The sequence below is a fragment of the Liolophura sinensis genome, chromosome 11 (genome assembly GCF_032854445.1).
Source record: "Liolophura sinensis isolate JHLJ2023 chromosome 11, CUHK_Ljap_v2, whole genome shotgun sequence".
NCBI lineage: Eukaryota > Metazoa > Mollusca > Polyplacophora > Chitonida > Chitonidae > Liolophura > Liolophura sinensis.
This window is the reverse complement of record NC_088305.1, coordinates 9580794-9603133: the sequence shown is the minus strand read 5'-3', so window position 1 is coordinate 9603133 and position 22340 is coordinate 9580794. Positions and strand designations below refer to the sequence as shown.

Genomic DNA, 22340 nt, shown 5'->3' with positions numbered 1-22340 from the left:
GATCTTTTATTGGTTTATCGATTTTTCATGGATTTTTTTTTTATCTGTTATCGATTTATCGATTTCACGTTTATCGGTCGTTTATTGGGATTTAAAAAAATATATATTAACACGTTGTAATGTTTACGCCTTCGGATATCTCTTCGGGATTGTTCATTTGAAGTGTGTTACTTTGGAAAGGTTTTTGGGGTTATCTTTGTAGTAGATTGGCTCTTCATGAGGTGTGCCGCAGATTGCTTAATCAAAGCTGTTTTCACATCTGAGTACTATGACATCCCAGCGGGGTTAGGTTAACGAATGGGGATGTAATGAAATATTGTGTGTAATGGATTTTTTGGGTCTCAATACCACACTTTAGTAGCATCATTAACTCCGTTGATAGACTGTTTGGTTAGTACAGTCACGGGTTATTTATTCTATCAATGGCTCAACGCGAAGTGTATCGATTAGCCCCCACTGGACATACCAAGGCACAAAGCTTACGCGGAACAATCTTAAAGGGTTCATGAAACGCTTGGTTTGTATTTCTTAATATGGAGCATATGATGTGAGGTAACACCAAAAAAAAAAGTGCAACAACGCTGTTTAGCTTCTATCTTAAGGCGTAAAAATGACTAAACTGAAGGTTCCCTCAGGAAGTAGCTTGTTGTAAGACATAAACGGTGATAGTTGTCAAAATAACTTTGTTCGTAGGACAGCCGAAATTAATGACATAAACCTGGTCCGACGATCACGGTAGATTCTTCGATGACGTCATTACCGTGTATTTTCGACCACTGACGGAAAATATGCGTAATATAGAATCGTTGTTAAAAAAATTAAAATACTATAGTTTTCAAATAGTCAGCAAGTAACAGCTGAAAGTGATTTAGCCTAGTTAATTTACTTCAGACGTTTTATTCCTACTTCTCATGATTATGTTAAAGTCGAAGCTCATGTTATTTTGTAAGCCACACAAGTTGCCTTGGACAGCGTATCAACTGTAATCAACTCCAGTACTGTGTACAGATTTTAACACTGAATTCTAGCAATGCGTTAACCCAAACATCACTTTCATTTACCTACACCTACTATTGTCCCCTGTATCGATTACTTCCTTTTTCAAACCAGCTTTAAAGTCAAACCGTCTCATAGCCACTCGATTAGTGGCCACAATTCAATACTATCCATAAAACACAAAGGGTTTTAGTAGCCCGATACCTGATACCTCTCGATTTACAGCCCTAATACGGATTTCCTCTCTATGCGACGGCCAAAGCTAAATGTTAAACTGCCATGGCCATTTAAATGTATTTTTCAGGCTCTTCCGTTTCCAAGAGAAGGTCAATTATTGTCCTCATTGGGGTTACGGTTGCGGGTATGGCGTCTGGTTAGGAGTTATTAATGAATGCTCCGGGTTTAACGTCGTACTTAACAATTTTTTCAGTCATGTGATGCGAGGACTCATTAGGTGTGTGTACGTATCCTGTGTCTTCTTATAGCAGCGCGAGTTCATGCCGTCAAAGTGCTGTCCCACTGACATGACACCCGACCCAGTCACATAATATACAATGACACACAACCTCTCAACGCTGAGGGCCAAATGAGGTAGCAGCAGCTGTCATTTTTAAAATCTTTGGTATGACCCGACCCGGGTTTGATCCCGGAACTTCAAGGCAGGCGCCCTTACAATTAGGGCAGCCAAAGCGGTCAGTAAGGATGGATTTTTTTTCACTAGTGGTTATACTTACAGTGCCCTCCTCTATGAATTTAAGTTCCCCGTTGTCCAGCCTCTGAAAATCTCCGGGCAAGGCGAGTCCCTGTACCAAGAGCGTCTCCCTCAGAAGGCACGTTCCCGCACGCAGTATAAACGCCAGGAACAAGTTTACGTGGAGAACATTGCTCTTACTACGTAAACGTCTAAAATATTAAAAGATAATATGAAAAGGTCAAGCGTTGCACGATGTACTGCTCTGCTAGGTTTCCTTATTACGTCATCATACTCAGAAAACTATATAGTTTACACAAATGGTACACAATAAGGTTGCACAATGCACATCCACCTGTTGTTGTGTACCACGTTATTACACAGACGTGTTCACAGAGTAGTTATTTCAGCTTGATTAAATTTTAAGGACAGCAGAGAATTAAAGTAAGCTTAATCAGATATATAGTAGAAAACAATACCTACGAGCACTTTCACTCACATTTTATGCACTTTTGAAATTAGAAATAAATGAATTTAAAGGTGAATTCTAATTTGGGCTTCATGGACATTAAGTGGCAGTCTACTGCCGGTAACAGCGTAATTTGACATCAAAGCAGATTGATGTGAACATGTCTTAAGTAAACCTTAGATTCGTATATATTTCAATTTTAAAGGCTGTTTTATTGGCTTCCGGGGCTCAGTCGATTAGCGCGCTAGCGCAGCGTAATGACCCAGAAGTCTCTAACCAATGCGGTCGCTGTAAGTCCAGCTCATGCTGGCTTCCTCCCCGGCAGTAACGTGGGAAGGTGGGTTTCCCTCGGGTTCTGCCCGGTTTCCTCCCACCGCAATGCTAGCCGCCGGCGTATAAGTGAAATATTGTTGAGTACGGCGTAAAACACCAATCAAATAAATAAATAAAGAAAGGCTATATTTAGAGTAATGTTATATAGTAGCAAGCATACAGTCAGCTAAAACTGTATTGCTGTGGGTTTAAAGTTTGCACCCACGGCTGTTGTATTGCTCAGTTGGTATACCCAGGAAGTTTAGAAACTAATGTTCTGGTTTACCCAGTTTAATTAGAGAGTTACCAGTCTCAGTAATATAGTATTACATTTGGAGTCAAAATGGCAGGAATAAAGTGTCTAGTTCTGCGTCCACTGTGTCTCTGTGTATTGAAAACGACAGTTACTGAACACAGCTTTCTTTTACTTGGCGTTTGTCGCGACCTTTAACGGTGTACCAGTCGTACCACGATGAGTTTTAATGCCAACCTAATTTTTAGCCACACAAGACACCAAAGACGACACCGTAAATACAAAAGATATTTACATTTTGAAAAAAAGACTCTACATTTACAGCTAAAATTTCACAATTTTGTGACTTTTTTATTTATTTCTTTATCCTGGTTAACGTTTTACGCTCAAGCATAACTGACTTATACAACGGAGGACAGCATTATGGTGGAAGGAAACCGGGCAGAGAGCCTGAGAGAAGACAACCCCTCCGCGGGTTATTTATAAGTTGAATTGTACATATATGCCTGTATTTATTTATTTGATTAATGTTTCATGCGGTACTCAAGAATATTTCGCTAATGCGACGGCTGTCAGCAATATGGTGGGAAGAGCCGGGCCATATCCCGGAAAACCCACGAACATCTTGCAGCTTGCTGGCCGACCTTCGCTTCCCACGTACAACCAGAGAGGAAAGAGACATGAGCTAGATTTGAGCTCACAAAGACTACATAGGTAACATGCTCCTAGGCCATTCTTCTGCGCTGACACGCTAACCACCTCGGCCACCAAAGCCCTTGTATATATCTACAGTTGTGGTGTATATTAAATACAAGGCAGCTATCTGTGTATGTAGAATAAATTGGTGGAATTTCATGTCTTCAGTTGCAATCTTGGAAAGAGAGAGAGAGGGGGAGGACGGGGTGAGGGGGTCGAGAAAGAGGGAAAGATCGACCTACCGACAGAGAAGCATGATAATAACGGCCAGGATCAGAGCCCCCAGCGACACCCCGTAACCCACGTTGGACAGCAGCCGGATGTAAGGCAAATGGTGCTGAAAAGAGATAATAGAAGTCAATATGTTCTTCCCGATATTCCCACAGAAAGACGTGGGTCTGTCAGCACGTGTATAAACTATAACGGTCACATCAACGCTGAAATTACTGTCAAAACTCTTACAACAGCTGTGTTCAACAGGAACCTGTTCCACAGCATAATCGTAATAAATTTCATTTTTTTATGCGCAATCTGTTATCCATTTCAGAAATTGGACACTATTAATGACACTTGTTTGGGCAAGTCGTCAGAGTTTTATGAGCTTCAAAAGTATCATAAATCTTTCATTTCTTATGGCGTTATGTTATTAATGGCTTTCATAAAGAATCTTTAATGTATCCATGAGGTGACCTTTGCGTGTGGTTTCTCTGTGTAAGTATTCGTTAACGTAGTTTTCTCGACAGCGCTAGAAGGTGGGAGCCCTGTTTTCGTCAGGGTTGAGGATGGTGAACATTCGACGCCACTGGGTAGTATTAAGAATAATAGCAGGACGGCATTTGTGAGGCTATTTTGTGTTTTTATGAATTCTTGCGCAGACAGGAATGTCGCCCTCCGGACATGGATAAATATTAATAGATAGTCTACATAAGACAACGTCTATCTTTGATGGACTACGGCATACTCTGTCAGGAAGAACAGAAGAACAAAGATACTCCGTACAGCTAAGCATATCACAAGCCGTATTGTTAAGGTGATAGTATTTACATCCATATATGTGATTAGAATTGAGTTGATTCAGCAGGTCATTTTATGGCAGAGGGGAAGCGGAGAGCGCAGAGTAAACCACTTGCGTTGGTGATTAACTGACAATGTGTAAGAAGACAAGAAGGCAGAGCGGGTTGAATGTGTAGGTTATATTCAAAACTTTTACAACGGCCTTCATTTACGACCAGTCAAAGTTAAACACGAGCGCTGTGTACTGTTTATTATCACCTAGATCCGTTCAGAGGAGACCCGCGCTAAAGACCAAATCTAGCATTGTCTCAATGGATATTAATATAAATAAATACGTAAGCACAGAGAGTAAACTCAGAGCAGCGACGAGAGAGCTATGGGTGACAAATCGTCACTCGTAAACGGTGAAATACATTCCATGGCAATATATCTCAGTTAGAGTTTTGTACTATCTGTTCATGTAACTGCATAAATAGTATCAATTTACTTGCATCATGACTTAAGCAGAATTAGAAGTGATGTGAATTGCAAGATCGTGGCGAGATTTGTTTTCCATTTCCCGCCCAAACTAAGTATGAATGATGAACTCACTATCCATTGGCACGCTCCACTTTTGTTAATCACCGGTTAATGAAGCACCGGCAAATATAGCATTGTCTCATTAAGGTGTACCTCGGTGCCAGATTTATTTTCGATTTGCCGCCCAAACTACATGTAAGTATGAATAACGTACGCACTGCCACTAGTGGAGGCACAGTTCCCCTAGGCACTGATTGCAGATAGGTCTCCTTTTTACAGGCGGAATAGTTTGTCCAGCTACCATTGTGTTCTGGGTGGACGTACCACGTCCCGTCTGCAAGGCATTCCCGGGTGGCGAATTCTGAAGAAGAATGAATGAATGATAAGGACTTAAAGACACACTGACAACGTATTAGGCATATCCTGTCCAGAACTGTTTAGAACCAGGATAAGTTTCTGACTTTTTGAGAAATTTTGAGAAAATGGATTTAAGTGTAAGATTTGGATCATCAATATGAGAGAGTTAGTCTTCTGAGACACAATCATTTCAATATACATTATTTTACGCATACTGGAGGAATTTTAGACTATATAATTCAGTACCCTGGAGACCGGAAACATTCGTTCTACTTGAAAAAAAAAAACGGTTTTGACAACAGTTTTTTAGAGTTGTTTGTAAGGACATGAGTGGATCATTTTAAACATTTTAGATGTCCTTATTTATTTATCATTTATTATCTTATGACAATATATTCAATGATTTTTCATTCATACAAAGGCTGTCGAGTTTATGGATGACGAAGGAAACCGGAATGCCTTAACAATTTCCTAGAGAGAGAAGACCATTTTTAACAAGAGAATGGAGCTGTTTCCGTGGACTTCACCCTAACCCTGTATTGTCTTTTAGCCACATGGGGGTGCGTGGGGTACGAATTGCGCAACAGTATGCTTCCGGTTTCCCTAAAATGGCACATCCCATGGACCCTTCCGAATATTAAAACAAAAGGTGAGTTACATATACCCAGTACGACCGAAAAATAATGTCTGTGGTCGTTTAGGTTTATTTTGACCACTCTGAGAAATAACCAAAGTCATATGGTTTGTTTTCTTTATCTCAAGGTTGGCTAGGTACCAAATAGAGGCTGGAGGTTTGAAATTCTTCAGTGCTGCGTTCAGTATCAACAAAATATAATTAAGACGTACAGCATAGAGAGAAAAGGCAAAGCAACGACTACTTTGATAGCTATCAAATTGTAACACTTAACCGGTAAAATACGGCTATTTGTCAACTGACCTTAGGGTTTTATTTTAACTGTTCGTGTAAGTCAACAGTACAAAACAGTACAAAATTACATCCCTTAGCACCATGGCCTATATCCATCCCATGTGGTTGTCGAGTTATGCCATTAAAGTCCACAAACCCATTTAAACTACAAACTCAAGATTTACGCGTTTCTGTAAAATACTATTCTATTATTGCTGGTAATGCATAGGCAGAGTTGTAAGCTTGATTTCAACAAGTGAACAAATTAGTAACCCAATCGTTCTTAAATTCAAACTGGCCTCATATGCTGCGTCTCTTTCGGATGAATAGCCTTCCAGTAATTCCACAATTTTTCTGTTTTTTATTTGTTGAAAAACTTTAAAAGCAACAGATAGCAAGTATATTAAAAGAGATTTCATCAGCATTCACGTCTATTACATCTACATAATGGTCTTATGAACAGTTTCAGTCAAACAGAACTTGAGATACCTTTGATTTACTGGAATATTGAATTAGAGGTCACGCCAGAACATCAGCCGCTTTCCATGCATCACCGAAACACGTTGACTGATTCTCTCTTATATTTTACCAGCCTTGTTTACTATTTATATAAATATTATTTCTTAAATATTCTGTGTTGTTTTAGCAATAGAAATTATTCGCGCACTACGAGCTTGAAAACTGAACTGGATGTCCTGCCTGGAATATCGACTGACTTTTCAATGTTAATCAAACTTGTTAGCTGCGTTTCTCTTACATGTTACCAGCTTTATTTATTACTATTTACTATATACTATTTCTTACACATTCCTACCGAAACTAATATTTTGGGTTGTTTTAGAAGTGTGTGATAGGCACATAGCCTTGGAATGCCCCTTCGACAGGTTCGAGACTGTCGCGCTGGACACTTTGATTCCTAGAATGTTGCATATATTTGTTGATTAGCACTCTTCCATGTGACAATCGAATGGAGTAAACTGTTACGTTTCCATACATGACACCAAACAGCAGTAGGTTGTTTGGCAACAACATAAACGCAAATTTTGTTTCACCTGACCTGACGTTACGCAAAAAGTAATTGAAAAACAGAGAGTATCAGATACTAAAAGCGTTAATATGCGGCTGTTATTATTTATGTTGGCTTACATGTTTACTCATGCGTTTACCGGGAAGATATTGAGACACTGTGTATGATCTTGTCAAACCCTTCCTGCAGTATCATATTGTTTATGGTACAGATGTGATTCGTGTGTGCAAAACAAATATGGACCTTTTTAATTTAGGTGATTGGTGTTAAAAGGGTTACCACTATTGGAAGTAAAGAGTGAGTGAGTGAGTGCTTGGTGTTTAACGTCGTACTCATCAATTTTTCAGTCATATGACGACAAAGGAATCATTAGGGTGCATGTACGTGTAATGTGCCTCCTTGTTGCAGGACGGATTTCCGGACGCTTGGAAGTAAAGTAAAGATGAAGACCAACTATATATATATATATATATATATATATATATATATATATATATATATATATATATATATATATATATATATATATATATATATATATATATATATATATATATATGTATATATATATTATCTTACAGCGTCCAATGACACAAACAATGACACAAACAGACAATGACCGATACAAGCTCCAAAATAACGTCTCCAATAAAATATCAAGTGATGAAACAGAAGCTCACAAAGTACTCTGTAGAGAAAATGAGTACAAATGGCGAATGTCGAATGAAGGGCGGGGGGGATATCTCCAAACCTAGTAAAATCGTTCGCAGTGAATGACACTAAAGGTAACTGCTCTCAAATGGACTTGAATGAATGACTGCTCACAAATGGACTTGAATGAATAACTGCAAGCTTCACAACTCCGCCGCTCATATTCATAGACTAATGTAAAAGAAAATTCTTGAAGCCTCAAGAACGCTCGACTGAATTACGGTGCAGGCTGTGATGTACACAGACAGAAAAATGTAGGGAGATGAGTGCTTTATAGCACCTGTACTTTTTTTTGGCAAAACATCGATCGGGTTCATCTGATCGAATTTTTGCTATTGTTTTAATGTAGCCCGGATAATTACTTTTCACAAAATATCAACCTGGTACCGTTTAAAATCGGTGATTTTAATTCAGAATTCAGAGATTATAAAAGTTACAGAGGCGGTCGTTTTTAAATTTTTTTAAATGTTGTTTTTTTATCATTTTAATACTGTGAATAGTACAAGTACAATTCTGGATATTTTCTGAAAAGTATTGCAATTTATTATTATTTCTGAAGTGAGAAGATATAATTTGCCTACTGAAAACGATTTTTGGGGGTCAAATTTCGGAATGGTGTATATAGATTCCATATCAGAGAAAAAGGAACCACACCAATGTGGTAAACAGTTTGCCAATTACATGACATATACACGGTTACCAGTTCTTATGAGTGGGCCAGTGCTTGGAGTTTAACGTCAGACTTAACAATTTTTCATATGACGACGAAGGAATCTTAGAATGCATGCAATGTGCCTCCTTGTTACAGAACGGATTTCCACCGCTCTTTTTTTCTATTGCTGATTCACTGAGACGCCTTACCGAGTGAGTGAGTGAGTGCTTGGGGTTTAACGTCGTGCTCAACAATTTTTCAGTCATATGACGACGAAGGAATCAGTAGGGTGCATGTACGTGTAAAGTGCCTCCTTGTTGCAGGACGGATTTCCACCGCTCTTTTATTTAGTGCTGCTTCACTGAGACGACTTACCGAAGGCAAGTAAGCCGCCCCGCCGAAGCCATTATACTGATACGGGTCAACCAGTCGTTGCACTATCCCCTTTATGCTGAACGCCAAATGAGTCTTAGGTGTGACCAACCCTGCCGAAGCTCTACGGTTCTTATGACGAATACAATGCAAATACATGGTGAATGTATAAGTCATAACTCCATGATCTTGAGGATGACTTTATGTGAACCATTAAAGGAAATTTATTGGTTTCATTTAGACTGTGAAACAAGTATTCTTAGATTTTGCAAAACTCTTGCCACTTCTGGCCATTGATTTAAAAGCCGTTTTGTCTTTGTGCAGAGGAGATATCTTTTCAGGGATTGACAAGTCATCAGTCTTTGAAAAACTTGACTCTATAAATAATGATATTATCATGTTGGTATTTTCCATCTACTTAATTCGTCTTAAAGATTTCAATATTTAAGTACTTTAATTACATTAATAAAACCGCCATAATATATTAGAGTGTGTATGAGAGCCAAAGACTCAAACATTTCTATTAACATTTTTTTCCAACTTTTTATGCCCTCAAATTGAATTAACAGAATTGATTTTCTCACGTTAGTGTGATTCGATTTTTGAATAAGAAACATAATGCATCTCTTCCCAGAGATAGGTTGGTAACATACAAGTTGTTTTACAATTACATCCCTGGAGCACTGAAGCGAAATTTTATTAAGGACATTATGTAGGAATTGATACTGATGATTTAATGAGATCGTTTACGCCAATGGATATTTATTGGAATGGAAGAAAGATACCAAGAGAATGTCCAAAAGGGCTTGTCGGTTGTGAGACGAAGTATTTATTCTACACCTCATACACTATCGGCGTTCAAAATTGGCAAAAAAGACAAAAGAAGAAAATGTCAATTTGCATTGCCCTTGTTTGTGTCCTAGGTCTTGAAGGCGGTAATTTAAGCGATCAGTTCTCTCGCTCGTCATTATAAATAGATTCCCATCCCTAACGAAGCCTGTTGATCGCTATTAACCTTAAGCAGAGAATCGTAAAAAGCCGCATTTGACACACGAAAAAGTAGTCTATTGCAAAAAAAGAGTTAGTAATTGTCAGTGGGCAAATGCATTTTAAGTCCGTTTGGGGTAACGTCAGGATAAATTGGATTTCAGCATTCCCGGACGGCCGCTCCTCGCATACCCAGTTATTTAACGGAGGGATGTAATTTTAGAGAGCTCTTCATAGCATGTGACTGCCTCATAACGGTGTGCCATTATTATGGTAGTAGTGAGGGATTGCTTGTTATGGGCGTCCTTGTGCGACCTGTCTTGACTCCTTCCCTCAAGAAGATATGGGTAGAAGACTTTGATTCACGTAACAAATGCTCTGGGTAGGACGAGGGGTGTAGGGGGAACACTATTGACACCGATTCACAATACAGTTGTCGCTGCCTCGCGTGTTGATGAGAAATTTGTGGAGAATATTCCCAACTCAAAGTTTGGCGTTGAAGTCATATCGTGAAGTAAGGGATTAGTTTACGCTTGGGGGCAATGCGTAACATATAAATCACACGTCGTGGTTAAAGAAAGTAAGGCAGAAAAAGTCTCTCCTTAAATGAAGAACACCATATGTATAGTTTGGCATCTTCCCAGAAGCAACAGGTAAAATTTGGTCATGAGACACAGTCAGTTGAAGGATTAGTGTCCATATTGGTTATTTATTCATAATTAGCTTCTCCATTAAAATTAACAGATAATGAGGCTGGGTTTATGCATTTTCCGCCAACACTCGGTACTCTCCCCCGAATGATGTTATACAAGTCTAACCTTTAGCTTCGCCATTTAGTACAGTGTTAAAGAGCCACACCAGTGACAACAAGCGTATCGAATTTCCCCACGAAATGGCTTGCTATTCTGCAACCGGGTGGAAATACAGGCCATGGAAAAACCCTGGAGTTATTTTTTTTTCAAGTTTTCAGACGACTTGGCCGTAAGGAAAGCATGGGTTCACGTCGCAAGACGGAAAGGTTTTACACGCACCAAACACAGCCAAATCTTTGCCGGGCTGGAAAGAGTTGGGATAAGATATTCTGGCGGGCAGCTAAATTTTAACAGCAAGGAGGAGAAATATAGCTTTAAATATATGCATATAAACACTGGTTATAGGACTTGGTGAGTGTAAAATAATGAGGGAGTTCATTCGTCTTTAGTTTGATCAATCTCTGTATGCCGGTCAAGTGAAAGAAAAGGAGATGCCATCACGTGATGGGTTCCAATGAATGTCGCTCTGACGCACGCTATCCCATTGGCTGTCTTTCTTGTGGACAAATAAGTGGGTTTCTAACAAATTATGAACTGCGAACAACAAGGCAATGGCCGTTTGACAGGTATGGCGATTCTAGCGGTTGCTGACCGGCTATAATGGACGTTTAAAACCTAAAAAATCCAAATCTATCCATGTTGCTTGACTGATTTAACCTAGACATAACGACTGGGGTTGAAATACTGGTTGTTGATTAAAATTATCCATCAAAGGTGAGAAAACAAGGGACATCTCTTTGATATACTGCTCATGGTAGGTGTGAAAGCAATCTTACACATTGATTAGCGAGACCGCACAAAACAAAGGAGGATTAAAGCCGCTCTTTAGAATACGTTTGACGTGCTTAAGTAATTCCGGCCGTAATATAACTAGGAAAATCAAACAGTTGTAAAAAAAAATTTTCAGCATTGCCTTAATTACATGCACGGAAATTTAATCCCGCGAACCCATTTTGGAGTAAATCCACTCGGGGTATAGAATGATATTTATTGTGTAGCGGACAGAGGGAAAGAATAGTAAATATTAAATCTGACACACACGCGAAATATAGACCTACAGTGTAACCCAGGATAAAGCTATTGCTTACCAGTTCGTATTGCCAACGCGGTTGGGAATGCGTGGACAAAGATCAAATTCAAGGTCTGAAAACTCAGAATCTGAAGTCTGGCCGAAGATGTCGGTGTCATAAATCAGAATTTTAACGTCGTACATTATGGATTCAAATCTGTGTAGATAGAATCCATCTCCAAAAAATGGCATCGTTTTGATACGAATTCCCAGGTTATATAGGCCAGCTAGACTTGAGTTGGTAATCTATAACGCCACCCGCTGAGCTTTACCGGGGGACCGGCTTTAGATCGGCTAGGGTAGTAAATTTATTGCTTTTGGTGGATTTAAAGTTAAACAGGCTATAATCTTTTTACTTTGGAAAAGTAGCTAAATGTGGACATTAATCCCTTAACATCTTCACATGGTATGTAAGGCAGATGACCAGAATAACCACTTAAAGAAAAGCAATGTAAATGGTGTATGTTCAACAGCTATGGTCATCGTAACAAATAAGCACAGTTCAGTTTGAAAACTGTAAACTGAAATCCATCCATCTCATCGAACACAATTAGTGCGTTGGCAGAGAAGCAAGGACATGCCTATATGACGTGACAAGCGAAAGGAATAGATTGATTGCTCATGCAGTCATGCGCATGAAATATAGTTCAAGCTTTGATACAGTAGATGATCTACAACACAGTTCTTAAGAGATAGCAGTGCAGAGACTTGGGTACTACTTTTTTTAGAAACATACACACAACTTCGCAAAAAACGTAGGACTGTTGCGAAACGTAATATCAGTGTCGGTTTTAAGGCTGTGAAACACGATATCGTTTGCGTTTTATGGAGTAATGACAAATCGGATTTGCAATTAATGTAATTTGTCTGATACCGTCGGAGATGAAATTACCCGCCATTGTTCACACCACCAGGCATTAATCACACAATGGTGCATTCATCATTCACGGACAGCCGGGACTCAGCAATCATACGCTTGTGCGGATTCAATCGCATCCCAAACTGTATCGCATGACACTGTGGACAACAGTGATTTGTATGCAAATCATTCAGGGACATATTTTCACTCATTGTTTCCCCCGTAGGGAGAATACCTACAGTTATTTCGAAGAATTCTTGGGCATCAGAAGCTCTCAATGCTTAACCAGAAGAGAGACGACGGGTCAGCGTTGGCTCTATTGACCCTTGACCGATGAGGATGTAAGCTTTAATTCGTCTATTGGTTGTCTCCAAGCGCTTAGGTTTATTCCTCTCATACGCCAGACCACATTCGTATAAGTGAAACATTCATGAATGTGACATTAAACATGAAGGTAAAACAAAATTAATAATTGCCGAGAAAATGTTTCCAAGGAGTTGTTTTACAAAGAAGATGCAACGGAGGAACAAGCAAATGGGACGAGTGTTGGTGTAAAACAATCCTGTTTCAGTGGTACACTTTTTTGTTCTTTTCTGAAATATGTTACAGTTCTTGTACAGATGTGTTCAAACGAGTTAGTCACACGAACTGCAGCGTAACATCAGTCATTGGCGTGCTTTATACAGCTTGAAATCGGCTACTTTAGGCCTTATACATGTATTTTGAGCTATTAGGCTCATTCCGTCCCCAACACGATACAACTATGGACGACATAAAGACTTAATGGGTTAAAGCAGACGAAAAGTTTAGCCTCCTGATTTAGAGCTACTACCAAACTTCCATCCAATAACATATTCTTACAATGTTCAGGCACCCCTTAGTGCTACAGCATTGTGGCGAGGTAGTCGGATTAGATTATACGTACCAAGCTAGACATTATTATAGATTCTACATTGGGAACCCCAGTGGAGCTTGTGTTTTTCTCTTTGATTTCTGGTCATAGGTAGACCACTTACACAGTCACGTGCTAGGTTCAACTCACGAGTTTGAACCGCTTACCTGTGGTGTCAAAACCCGACACGTAGGAAGGGCAATGTTGCTTGGCAACCGTTCCTACTGGAGTCTCCATCCAACACATGATGTTATCCCAGGTCCTGTTACAATACTCTCCTGTGAAAATGTAAGAAAAATCATGTATAATATAGTCAAAAACAATAGTTTGAAGTGATCTCTTACCATAACCCCCTATGAAAATATAAGAAAGCAAAATACACAGACTCCTGTGCTTATATTTGTTTTTTTTTGGGATCTGTTTAGATTTAGAGCAATATTCTGAGGTTCTGTTACGAACACCCCCTCCCCCATCTCTTTAAATTCAGCATAGATAAATGATTGTGTTTGTATATGTATATGTGTTCTTAGGGTCTGAAACAGCTCTCTTCTATCTACTTAAACTTTCTTTATGTGTGTTTTCTTCTATTTGTCCTCATTCTTTTACACTAGCATGGTCAAAAGTAAAAAAAATTCCCATAAAGCATCTCTGTGTAGAAATCTATATCGGGTGGGCATAGAAAAGTGGGCCGTAGGTTGATGCTACACTGCTCTAGTATCCTTTGCTCAAACCCTTTCAAACTTTAGACATTCAAATTGCATAGTTTTGTTAATATACTGACCAGTTTTCAAGGTCATAGCTTGAGTAGTCTGTACACAGGGTTAAAATGAAAACATAGCCTCAAAAACGCACGTTCCGTTGACCCTCATTGCATCACCTGTCAAGTGTCATGAGCAGAGCGCGCATTGCACATGTGTGACGTGCGTCAATCAAGTGTCGTCTGGAAAAATTGTCTGGCTCTAGTGTCAGAGAAGCCCTTCTGCCAGATAGGCACAAGTTTTGCTGAATCAAGATTGTGTTCTGTGCGGCGGACAAGGAATTAATCGTAACATGTTTGACTGAAAAGGGTTGGAGAGGGGCAAACATTATGAATGAATTACCGGTGAAAAACTGGAATAAAAGTTCCGCTAACAATGTCATCAGGGGGCCTCCGTGGCTCAGTCGGTTAGCGCGCTAGCGCAACGTAGTGACCCAGAAGCCTCTCACCAATGCGGTCGCTGTGAGTTCAAGACCAGCTTATGCTGACTTCCTCTCCGGCCGTACGTGTGAAGATCTGCCAGCAACCTGGGGATGGTCGTGGGTTTCCCCCGGGCTGTGCCCTGTTTCCATCCACCATAACGCTGGCCGCCGTCGCATAAGTGAAATATTCTTGAGTACGGCGTAAAACAACAATAAAAAAAAAAAAAAAAAAAAAAACAATGTCATCAGAAAAATAGAAAGGGCAGATTCTCTAGAAAGGAAGTCAGGCATTGGACGATCAAAACTGTTTCATGGAAAGAAAATCTTCAGTGTGTGGCAATTTGTTCCCAGGAAGACAATCCCGGCACTCACAAATCGCAGAGACAGATTGCAAGGAGCTATGGAGTATCTTGGACTTCTTTGAGAAATATGACAAAAGAACTGGGATTAAAATCGTACAAGCGAATACGATTTGCACAACAAACAAAGCCAGTGAATAATACAGAACACACTAATAAATCTGAACATAACGATACCAAAAACGAACGTGCTAAAATAAGTCCGAAATTAAAGTTTATAATGATGATACTAAACCTAATAAACAAAGTAACACAATTATTCACAGCCCTGTTGCTCTGCAAACAGAGCTTCAGGCTCTGATTGTTCGTGTTTCATTGTCCGAAACAATCACATTGTGTTTGGTATATATTCCTCCGAATACATCTTTGTCAACTTTCCAGTAGCATAATTTGAAAGAACAGTTTATATTGATCAGAAATTTTAATTCCCATAATCCCCTATCGGGCAGAAATAACATAAATATAAATGGCAAGATAGTAGAAGATTTTTTTTAACTAAGGAGAAACTGTGTTATTTCAGTGATGGTTCTAATACCTATTTACATCTGGGTAATGGCACTTACTCTGCTACCGATTTCACTATCACCGATCCATCACTTCTCCCGACTTTTTCTTGGATGGTACATGAGGATCTTTGCGGCAGTGACCATTTTCCTGTTATCCTGTAGCATCTCGCTTCTAATTCTTTAGAAAGTGTAGCTAGATGGAAGTTTGATAAAGTAGATTGGATAGCTTTTGAGAAGTTCTGTGAGGCTGATATTACCTCAGAGGCTCTAAAGGTAGCAGATGATCTTATGTTAAGATTTAATGAACTTGTTTCACGGCCTGCCGACAGAACTATGACCCCGACAAATCCAAAAATCCAAAAGTAAACCCTGGTATGATAATGACTGTTGTAAAGCCATAGAGGACCGTAAAAAGGCTGATGGCAGTTTAAATCATTGTCCTTCTGATAATGATTTAAACCAGGTTCGCAATTTTAGAGCCAAAACTCGTCGATTACTCAAGTTCAAGAGACGATCTTGTTGTGGGGACTGCGCTTCAGGCATTACGTCAAAAATACCCATGCATAAAGTCTGGAATATGCTTCAGAAATTAAGAGCAAAAACAATAAAGTGAAAGTTCAACATCTGAAAGATGGAGATATTATATTAACTTGCCCATCTGATATAGTTAATAAATTAGATGAGATAATTTCTAAGAATTTTTCTTCTGAGAAGTATACTGCGGAATTTCAACGAATTAAAGTCAGAAGGAGAAAATTAAACTGTCTATGGCTTCTAATACTTAGACGACTATAATCATCCTTTTAATATCGATGAACTAAAAACTGCATTAAACGGGCAAACAATACTGGGTGTGGTGCTGATAATGTATATTATAAGCTGTTGGACACCTGTCAGATATGGGGCTTAAAGGTCGTTTCCCAGTATTTATGTCTGCATTTTTATCCCTCACGTCATTTTACATTACGTGTTGGGTCCGCTCATTCTGACCCAGGAAATGGGTGTAGCCCTGGGCAGCATTCTATCACCTATTTTGTTCAGCATAAAAATAAATAGTTTGGCTAAAACCGTAACATTTGGTACAGAGGGTTCTTTATTTGTTGATGATTTCCTGACATGCTACCGTGCTAAAAATACAAATAACATCGAGCGTCAGCTGCAGTTTTGTCTCAAGAAGATGGAGAAACAGGTAACTGAAAATCGTTATAGATTTTCAACATCTTAAACCGTCGGTATGTATTTTTGCAATAAACTGACCCCGAGCTTAATTTTTGTGGTGAACAGGTTAAAATTGTTGCAGAAACAAGTTTTTTAGGTGTATCTTTTATAACTCATATAAAATGCGTAAAGCTAAATGTAGAAAGTCTCCAGATATTATTAAGGTCATGTCTAGCATCCACTGGGGTGCTGACCTGTCTGTTTGATTAAATCTATATCGTTCTCCGGTGAGGTCTAAATTGGACTGTGGGTTCATCATTTTGGGCTCCGCAGGGACGTCGTATATTAAAATGTTGGATCCTGTTTCATCACGTGGAAGCTAATGAGCCTTCTTTATACAAATGACGTATTAAACTCAGCCTTCAACATGCTACCAAGATTAAAGCTCATCCAACAAACCCTGTCTACGACTGTGTTTTCAATCCATCGAATGTAAATCAATTTGATACATGTTCTAACAAGATCCCTCCGTTTGGCCCTCGTATACGGGACCATAATGTGGAAGCTAACATCAAGTTAGAGGATATAGCTCCAGGGTCATTTCCGGAGTTTCCTCCCTGGCTTTTTTCTTCCGCAACCTAAAGTAGTATTTGATCTACGCAAACATAATAAATCCAATACAAATCCTCTTATAATTCAGCGAGGTTTTGCTGAAATTAAAGCCAACTATGCGGATTATAAATTAATATATGCTGATGGGTCAAAGCATGGAGACAGAGTTGCGTCGGTGGCTGTCTTAGAACAACGAAACTCTTCTCTCCGTCTTCCATCTTCTACTTCAATCTTCTCTGTCGAGGCCTGGCCTGTATTCCTGGCCTTATCATATGTTTCTTCTGGGCGTGCCCAGAAGGCAGTGATATGTAGTGACTCGCTCCCCTGCTGTTTGACAATACAACAGAATAAATTTGAAAATCCATTGATACTTGAAATTGTAGCCTTACATAGAAAACTAATTTAAAAGGGGTAAAGGTATTATATTCTGTTGGATACCGAGTCATATTGCTCTCCATGGAAACAGAGTCGTAGACATGTGGGCAAACGCTGCCCTAAATAAATCCATATCAATAGTTAAAATTCCGTGTACTGATTTTTGATGGAACATTCTTAAATGTATTCGTCACCTTTGGCAAGGTGAATCTGACCTTCAGGCCCATAATAATTTGCATAGTGTTCACCCTGCCACTGGCTTTAACTTGTATACTCACGGTATGTCTTGCACAGATTGAGTAGTTTTAACGAGGTGTCATGCTGGCCATTCTCGTTTTACTCACAATCTTATTCTTGATGAGGTCTCTGCCCCAGACTGTGTTGGATGTGATATTAAATACGGCATCAAACGTATCCTAGTTGACTGTATAGAATTTGCCCATATTCGGCAAAGATTCTACACAGTCAACTCTATATACGATTTGTTTGACAGCATCTCTGGCAATGCTGTCATAACATATTTGAGGGCCATTGGCCTATATCATAAAATGTAAATAAATATTGTATAATCACAGTTTTAACTGTTTTGGTTTTTTTCTTATTTGATGTCGGTATTTTTTTGTTTTCTTTTTGATGTTGTCCCTACTATATCGAAAACCGCAACCAGCTCGTATTTTCACCTTGTTCTCGCCATGATATGGCTGAAAATATTGCCCATGTGGCGTTAAGCCACAATCATTCATTCATTTATTCTTCAATCAACGTGCATGTTTTTCGCGAAGTACAGTTGTTACCCAATGCCTCAGGAAAGCTCTATTAAAACCACTGCCGAGTCACTTGTTGGACGTTTGATGTTGTTGTCTTATATATTTATGGTCGCGGAAACCTTTGAGGTATTCATGGCAGAAAAGTAACAGTTCTTTCCTTTGTGAAGTAAAGATGAAAGGGCCAGCTACCGCATCCTTCTAAGGTTGCAAGATAATCTCGTGACAATGCGGCTGACTGCAGTTTGGAGATTACACAATGGTTATATGACAACAACCACATGTGCAGTATTTGTTACTTTTTTATTGTCGTTTTACGGCGTACTCAAAAATATCCCACTTATTCAACTGCAGCCAGCATAATGGTACGTGAAACCGGGTAGAGCCCGGAAGAAATCCACAACAACCCATAGGTTGGTGGCAAGTCTTCCCACGTACGACCGGAGAGGAGGTCAGCTTGAGCTGTACTTGAACTTATAGTCAACGTATATTAGTGAGAGGCTCCTGTGACCTCATATCTCATTGTGCTGCCCTACCACGCAAACCACAAGGCCATGGGGGCTCGGTTAACTTTCAGGTTGCACCCATTAAGCGCATATTCTTCTCGTTAACTATTAGTAAGCTATTAGGCTGTGCTGACTGTACTTTACATGGACTCTAGCCAATGCCATTTTGTTTTGTCTTACACACAGCGCGTTAGCAGGAAAATCGATTGGCATAAGCACGAGATTTTCATTTGTCAAATATGACACAATTTCTTAAAATGTTCCCCTTAAATGGTTGTAACATAACCAATGTCTGTCGCATTTCGAAATTAGGGATTGATAAAATATAAAGATATACGTGTGGATACAAACAAGGGTGCAGTAAACAATATTTTGTTTTCGTGTTACATGTGTTATATGTAATAAATATTTCCGAAAGTGACATTTCAACTACTTTCACACATGCCCCTTTCATCTGCAGTGTAAACAACGTTTGCTGGCCAAGCATCTTTATATGAGAAGTAACACTGATTTATCAAATTAAGACAGGCTGGAAACATGTAATACATAAACAGCTGCTATTTTTTCACCTCGTTAAACCGAGCGTCTTAATCAAATAAGGCAATCAACAGCAAAACTTTTACATTGCCAGCAAAAATTTTGGGCTAGTCTTAAATAAAATCCAGTTAAAACGACACCCAAGCGCTGGGAATAAAGCAACGGTGATCGATTAAAAAAAATAATATTAAAAAACGTACTTTGAGTTGACAATATTGAACACGCTACTTAAATAGATATATTTGTATTGTCGCTTTCGCTTTCTGAAGTTCTTGGGCGGTAAAATGTCTGTGTTAAATTTCTGTAAAAGATCGCTTTTTGGTATCTCCTCTTGGACACAGGGCCTTAATAAAACAGGTTAGTCATGGTACAGGTCAGTAACTTACCGCGCCTGGGATAAGGAACGGATATAAGTTGCTTGTGACACTCAAATTGTGCGTTCAGCAAGCGGTTGGTCTGCTCTTCCCTGCTCATGGTGGCCGTCGTCTAAAAAAAATACAAAACACAGAATGTTCAGTGAAGAAATTTGCTTTGATATGCCTTAGTCGGATCTGGAAGAGATAAAGTATGACCAACAAAATTAAGGTTGTTTCGTAGGATAATATGTCAAGAGGGGAGACTGCCGTGAATTTGGAGAATTTGGTGGCTTCATAAAACAATAGAGTTGCGCGTCACCATAAAATTAAAAAATAACTGAGTGTGGCGCGAACGGCCCAATAAATCAATAAATAAGTGCACGCAATCAATAAATGCATGAAACGACTGTTCTGTCTTGTGTTTTTCGTATACAATCATAAATGTACCACTCTACACAGTTTATCCCCATATATGCTCATTGACATCCCGAATACAAGACGACCATCAGTGTATTATGTGTAATAGAGTTTAAGGTTTAGTGGCATTGTAAGTAGTCCGGAAACTCATCTGCTGGCCGATCAACCCGTGCATGAGGGACGCACCCAACGTAATCAGTGACATTCCCTTGCGAATATCACTGTGCGCCTGTGTAAAACGTGATACTGTCAAGCTACGTCAATTGTAAATGACCTCAAAGCTAGCGTGTCCAAGGAGACTCCAAACCTTCGCTTTAGCTTTCCTAAATCCTGCACTGAAACAAGAACAAACAATTTTACTGGCAATATTAACGGAACATTCAAGACTCCTGCTTATTTGAGTCATAACTGTATCCAATTTCGCTCTAGCTAATGTACAGTGGGGGCTCTAGCTAATGTACAACTGCCCATGTTTATTACATCGACATTGTCTTTTTAAATCGCGACTGAGGTACTCGTATCATCATTCGATCTTGAAATTATTCACGATTTTGAAATTATATTGCCATAGATCTCATGCCTAGAATATTATCTTCAACATTTTTATCACATCGATGAAAACTGATGGCTGCTTCGCTCTTAAGTATTTTTTGCTTTATCTGCTGTTTTTATTGCAAGTATTTATTGCATATTCCTTTGATAAATGTTTCGGATCTTAAGATTGGGTCATGGAATCATCGACTTGGAACGCCAATTCATGGTCTCCGTTTAATACACGAATTGTTGGATGTGACACTTAGATTTGTGCAGTTTACAAGGTTACTGTGGGTACAGTCATCACTAACCGGATGGGTGGGGTTGTATTAATCGGGACCCTGCTACACAATCATATCGTCGTTCTAAACATACAGACATGAGATGTCTTAGAAGCTGAAGACGGAACCTAATGGTTACACGTCCTCCTCGAAGTCGGCAGATCTGAGATTAAACCCGGGTCAGGTCATACTGAAGACTTTCAAACGGTTCTTGTTACTGCCTTGCTTTGTGCTCAGCACTGAGAGGTTACTGCAGAACTGTTTGATCCAGCGTCCATGTAATGTGACTGGGTGGAGTGTCATGTGTGGTTGTCTTCCGCATAATACTTCATTGTCTTCTTGTAGACTCGCCAAGCAACAAGACGCAGTATATGTGCACACATCACATGACTCCTCGTAGTTGTATGACGGAAAAATTGTTAAATACGGTAAGACAAGAATATATATATATATATATATATATATATATATATATATATATATATATATATATATATATATATATATATATATATATATATATATATATATATATATATATATATATAATATGATATTTAATTTATTTATATAATTTGATATAATTTTAATATAATTTATCTCATTGTTATACGTTGTTTTACGTTGTCTCAGTTTTTTGCGTTATACTCAAAAATATTTCGGCGGGCACAGTATGATACGACGGCGGGTCATTGTGCTGCGCTAGCACGCTCACCACCATTCCGGTGGAAAATCGAACCCTGGTTTCTCGCAGCACAGGTGGGGATTCTGAATCTTCTTGCGCATGCGCGAATATCGTGTAACCAATGTTACAAAGAAACTTTTTTCTCGACACAATTCTGAAAAGTCTTTTCTTAACTTTAAATAGATCGTTTGAACACAGCACGCTTAGTACTCATGCATTTTGTCAAGAATCGTATCTACGAAATATGATGGTATGTCAACCTCCAAGAAATAGTTTTAATCAACATTTTCACTTCAACTAGGCATTCTATAAGTGTGCTTCTAAAATTTGACTAAGGCTATTGAATTACTCTTCCCAAGTTTGCTGTCTGTAGATTTTTTGTCACATACAGCGGGAGATGAACAGCAGAACTCTTCTCAGAATCGGTGAGCCTTAGGTGGGGAAGTCTGAGCAGCAATTCTAACCTAAACTCAGCA

At 39.1% G+C, this 22340-nt stretch overlaps 1 protein-coding gene across 1 annotated transcript in view; it reads right to left on the bottom strand.

The window, feature by feature from the left end:
• LOC135477841 (parathyroid hormone/parathyroid hormone-related peptide receptor-like) overlaps positions 1-22340 on the bottom strand; it is a 76936-nt gene that overhangs the window by 19152 nt on the left and 35444 nt on the right. Inside the window, exons 2-6 of the mRNA XM_064758046.1 lie at positions 19978-20077; positions 13763-13873; positions 5169-5311; positions 3660-3754; positions 1731-1899 (exon numbers count right to left, since the gene is read on the bottom strand). Of these exons, the coding sequence (XP_064614116.1) occupies positions 1731-1899; positions 3660-3754; positions 5169-5311; positions 13763-13873; positions 19978-20065 (606 nt within the window). The 5' untranslated portion in view covers positions 20066-20077. The remainder of the gene's footprint in view (positions 1-1730; positions 1900-3659; positions 3755-5168; positions 5312-13762; positions 13874-19977; positions 20078-22340) is intronic.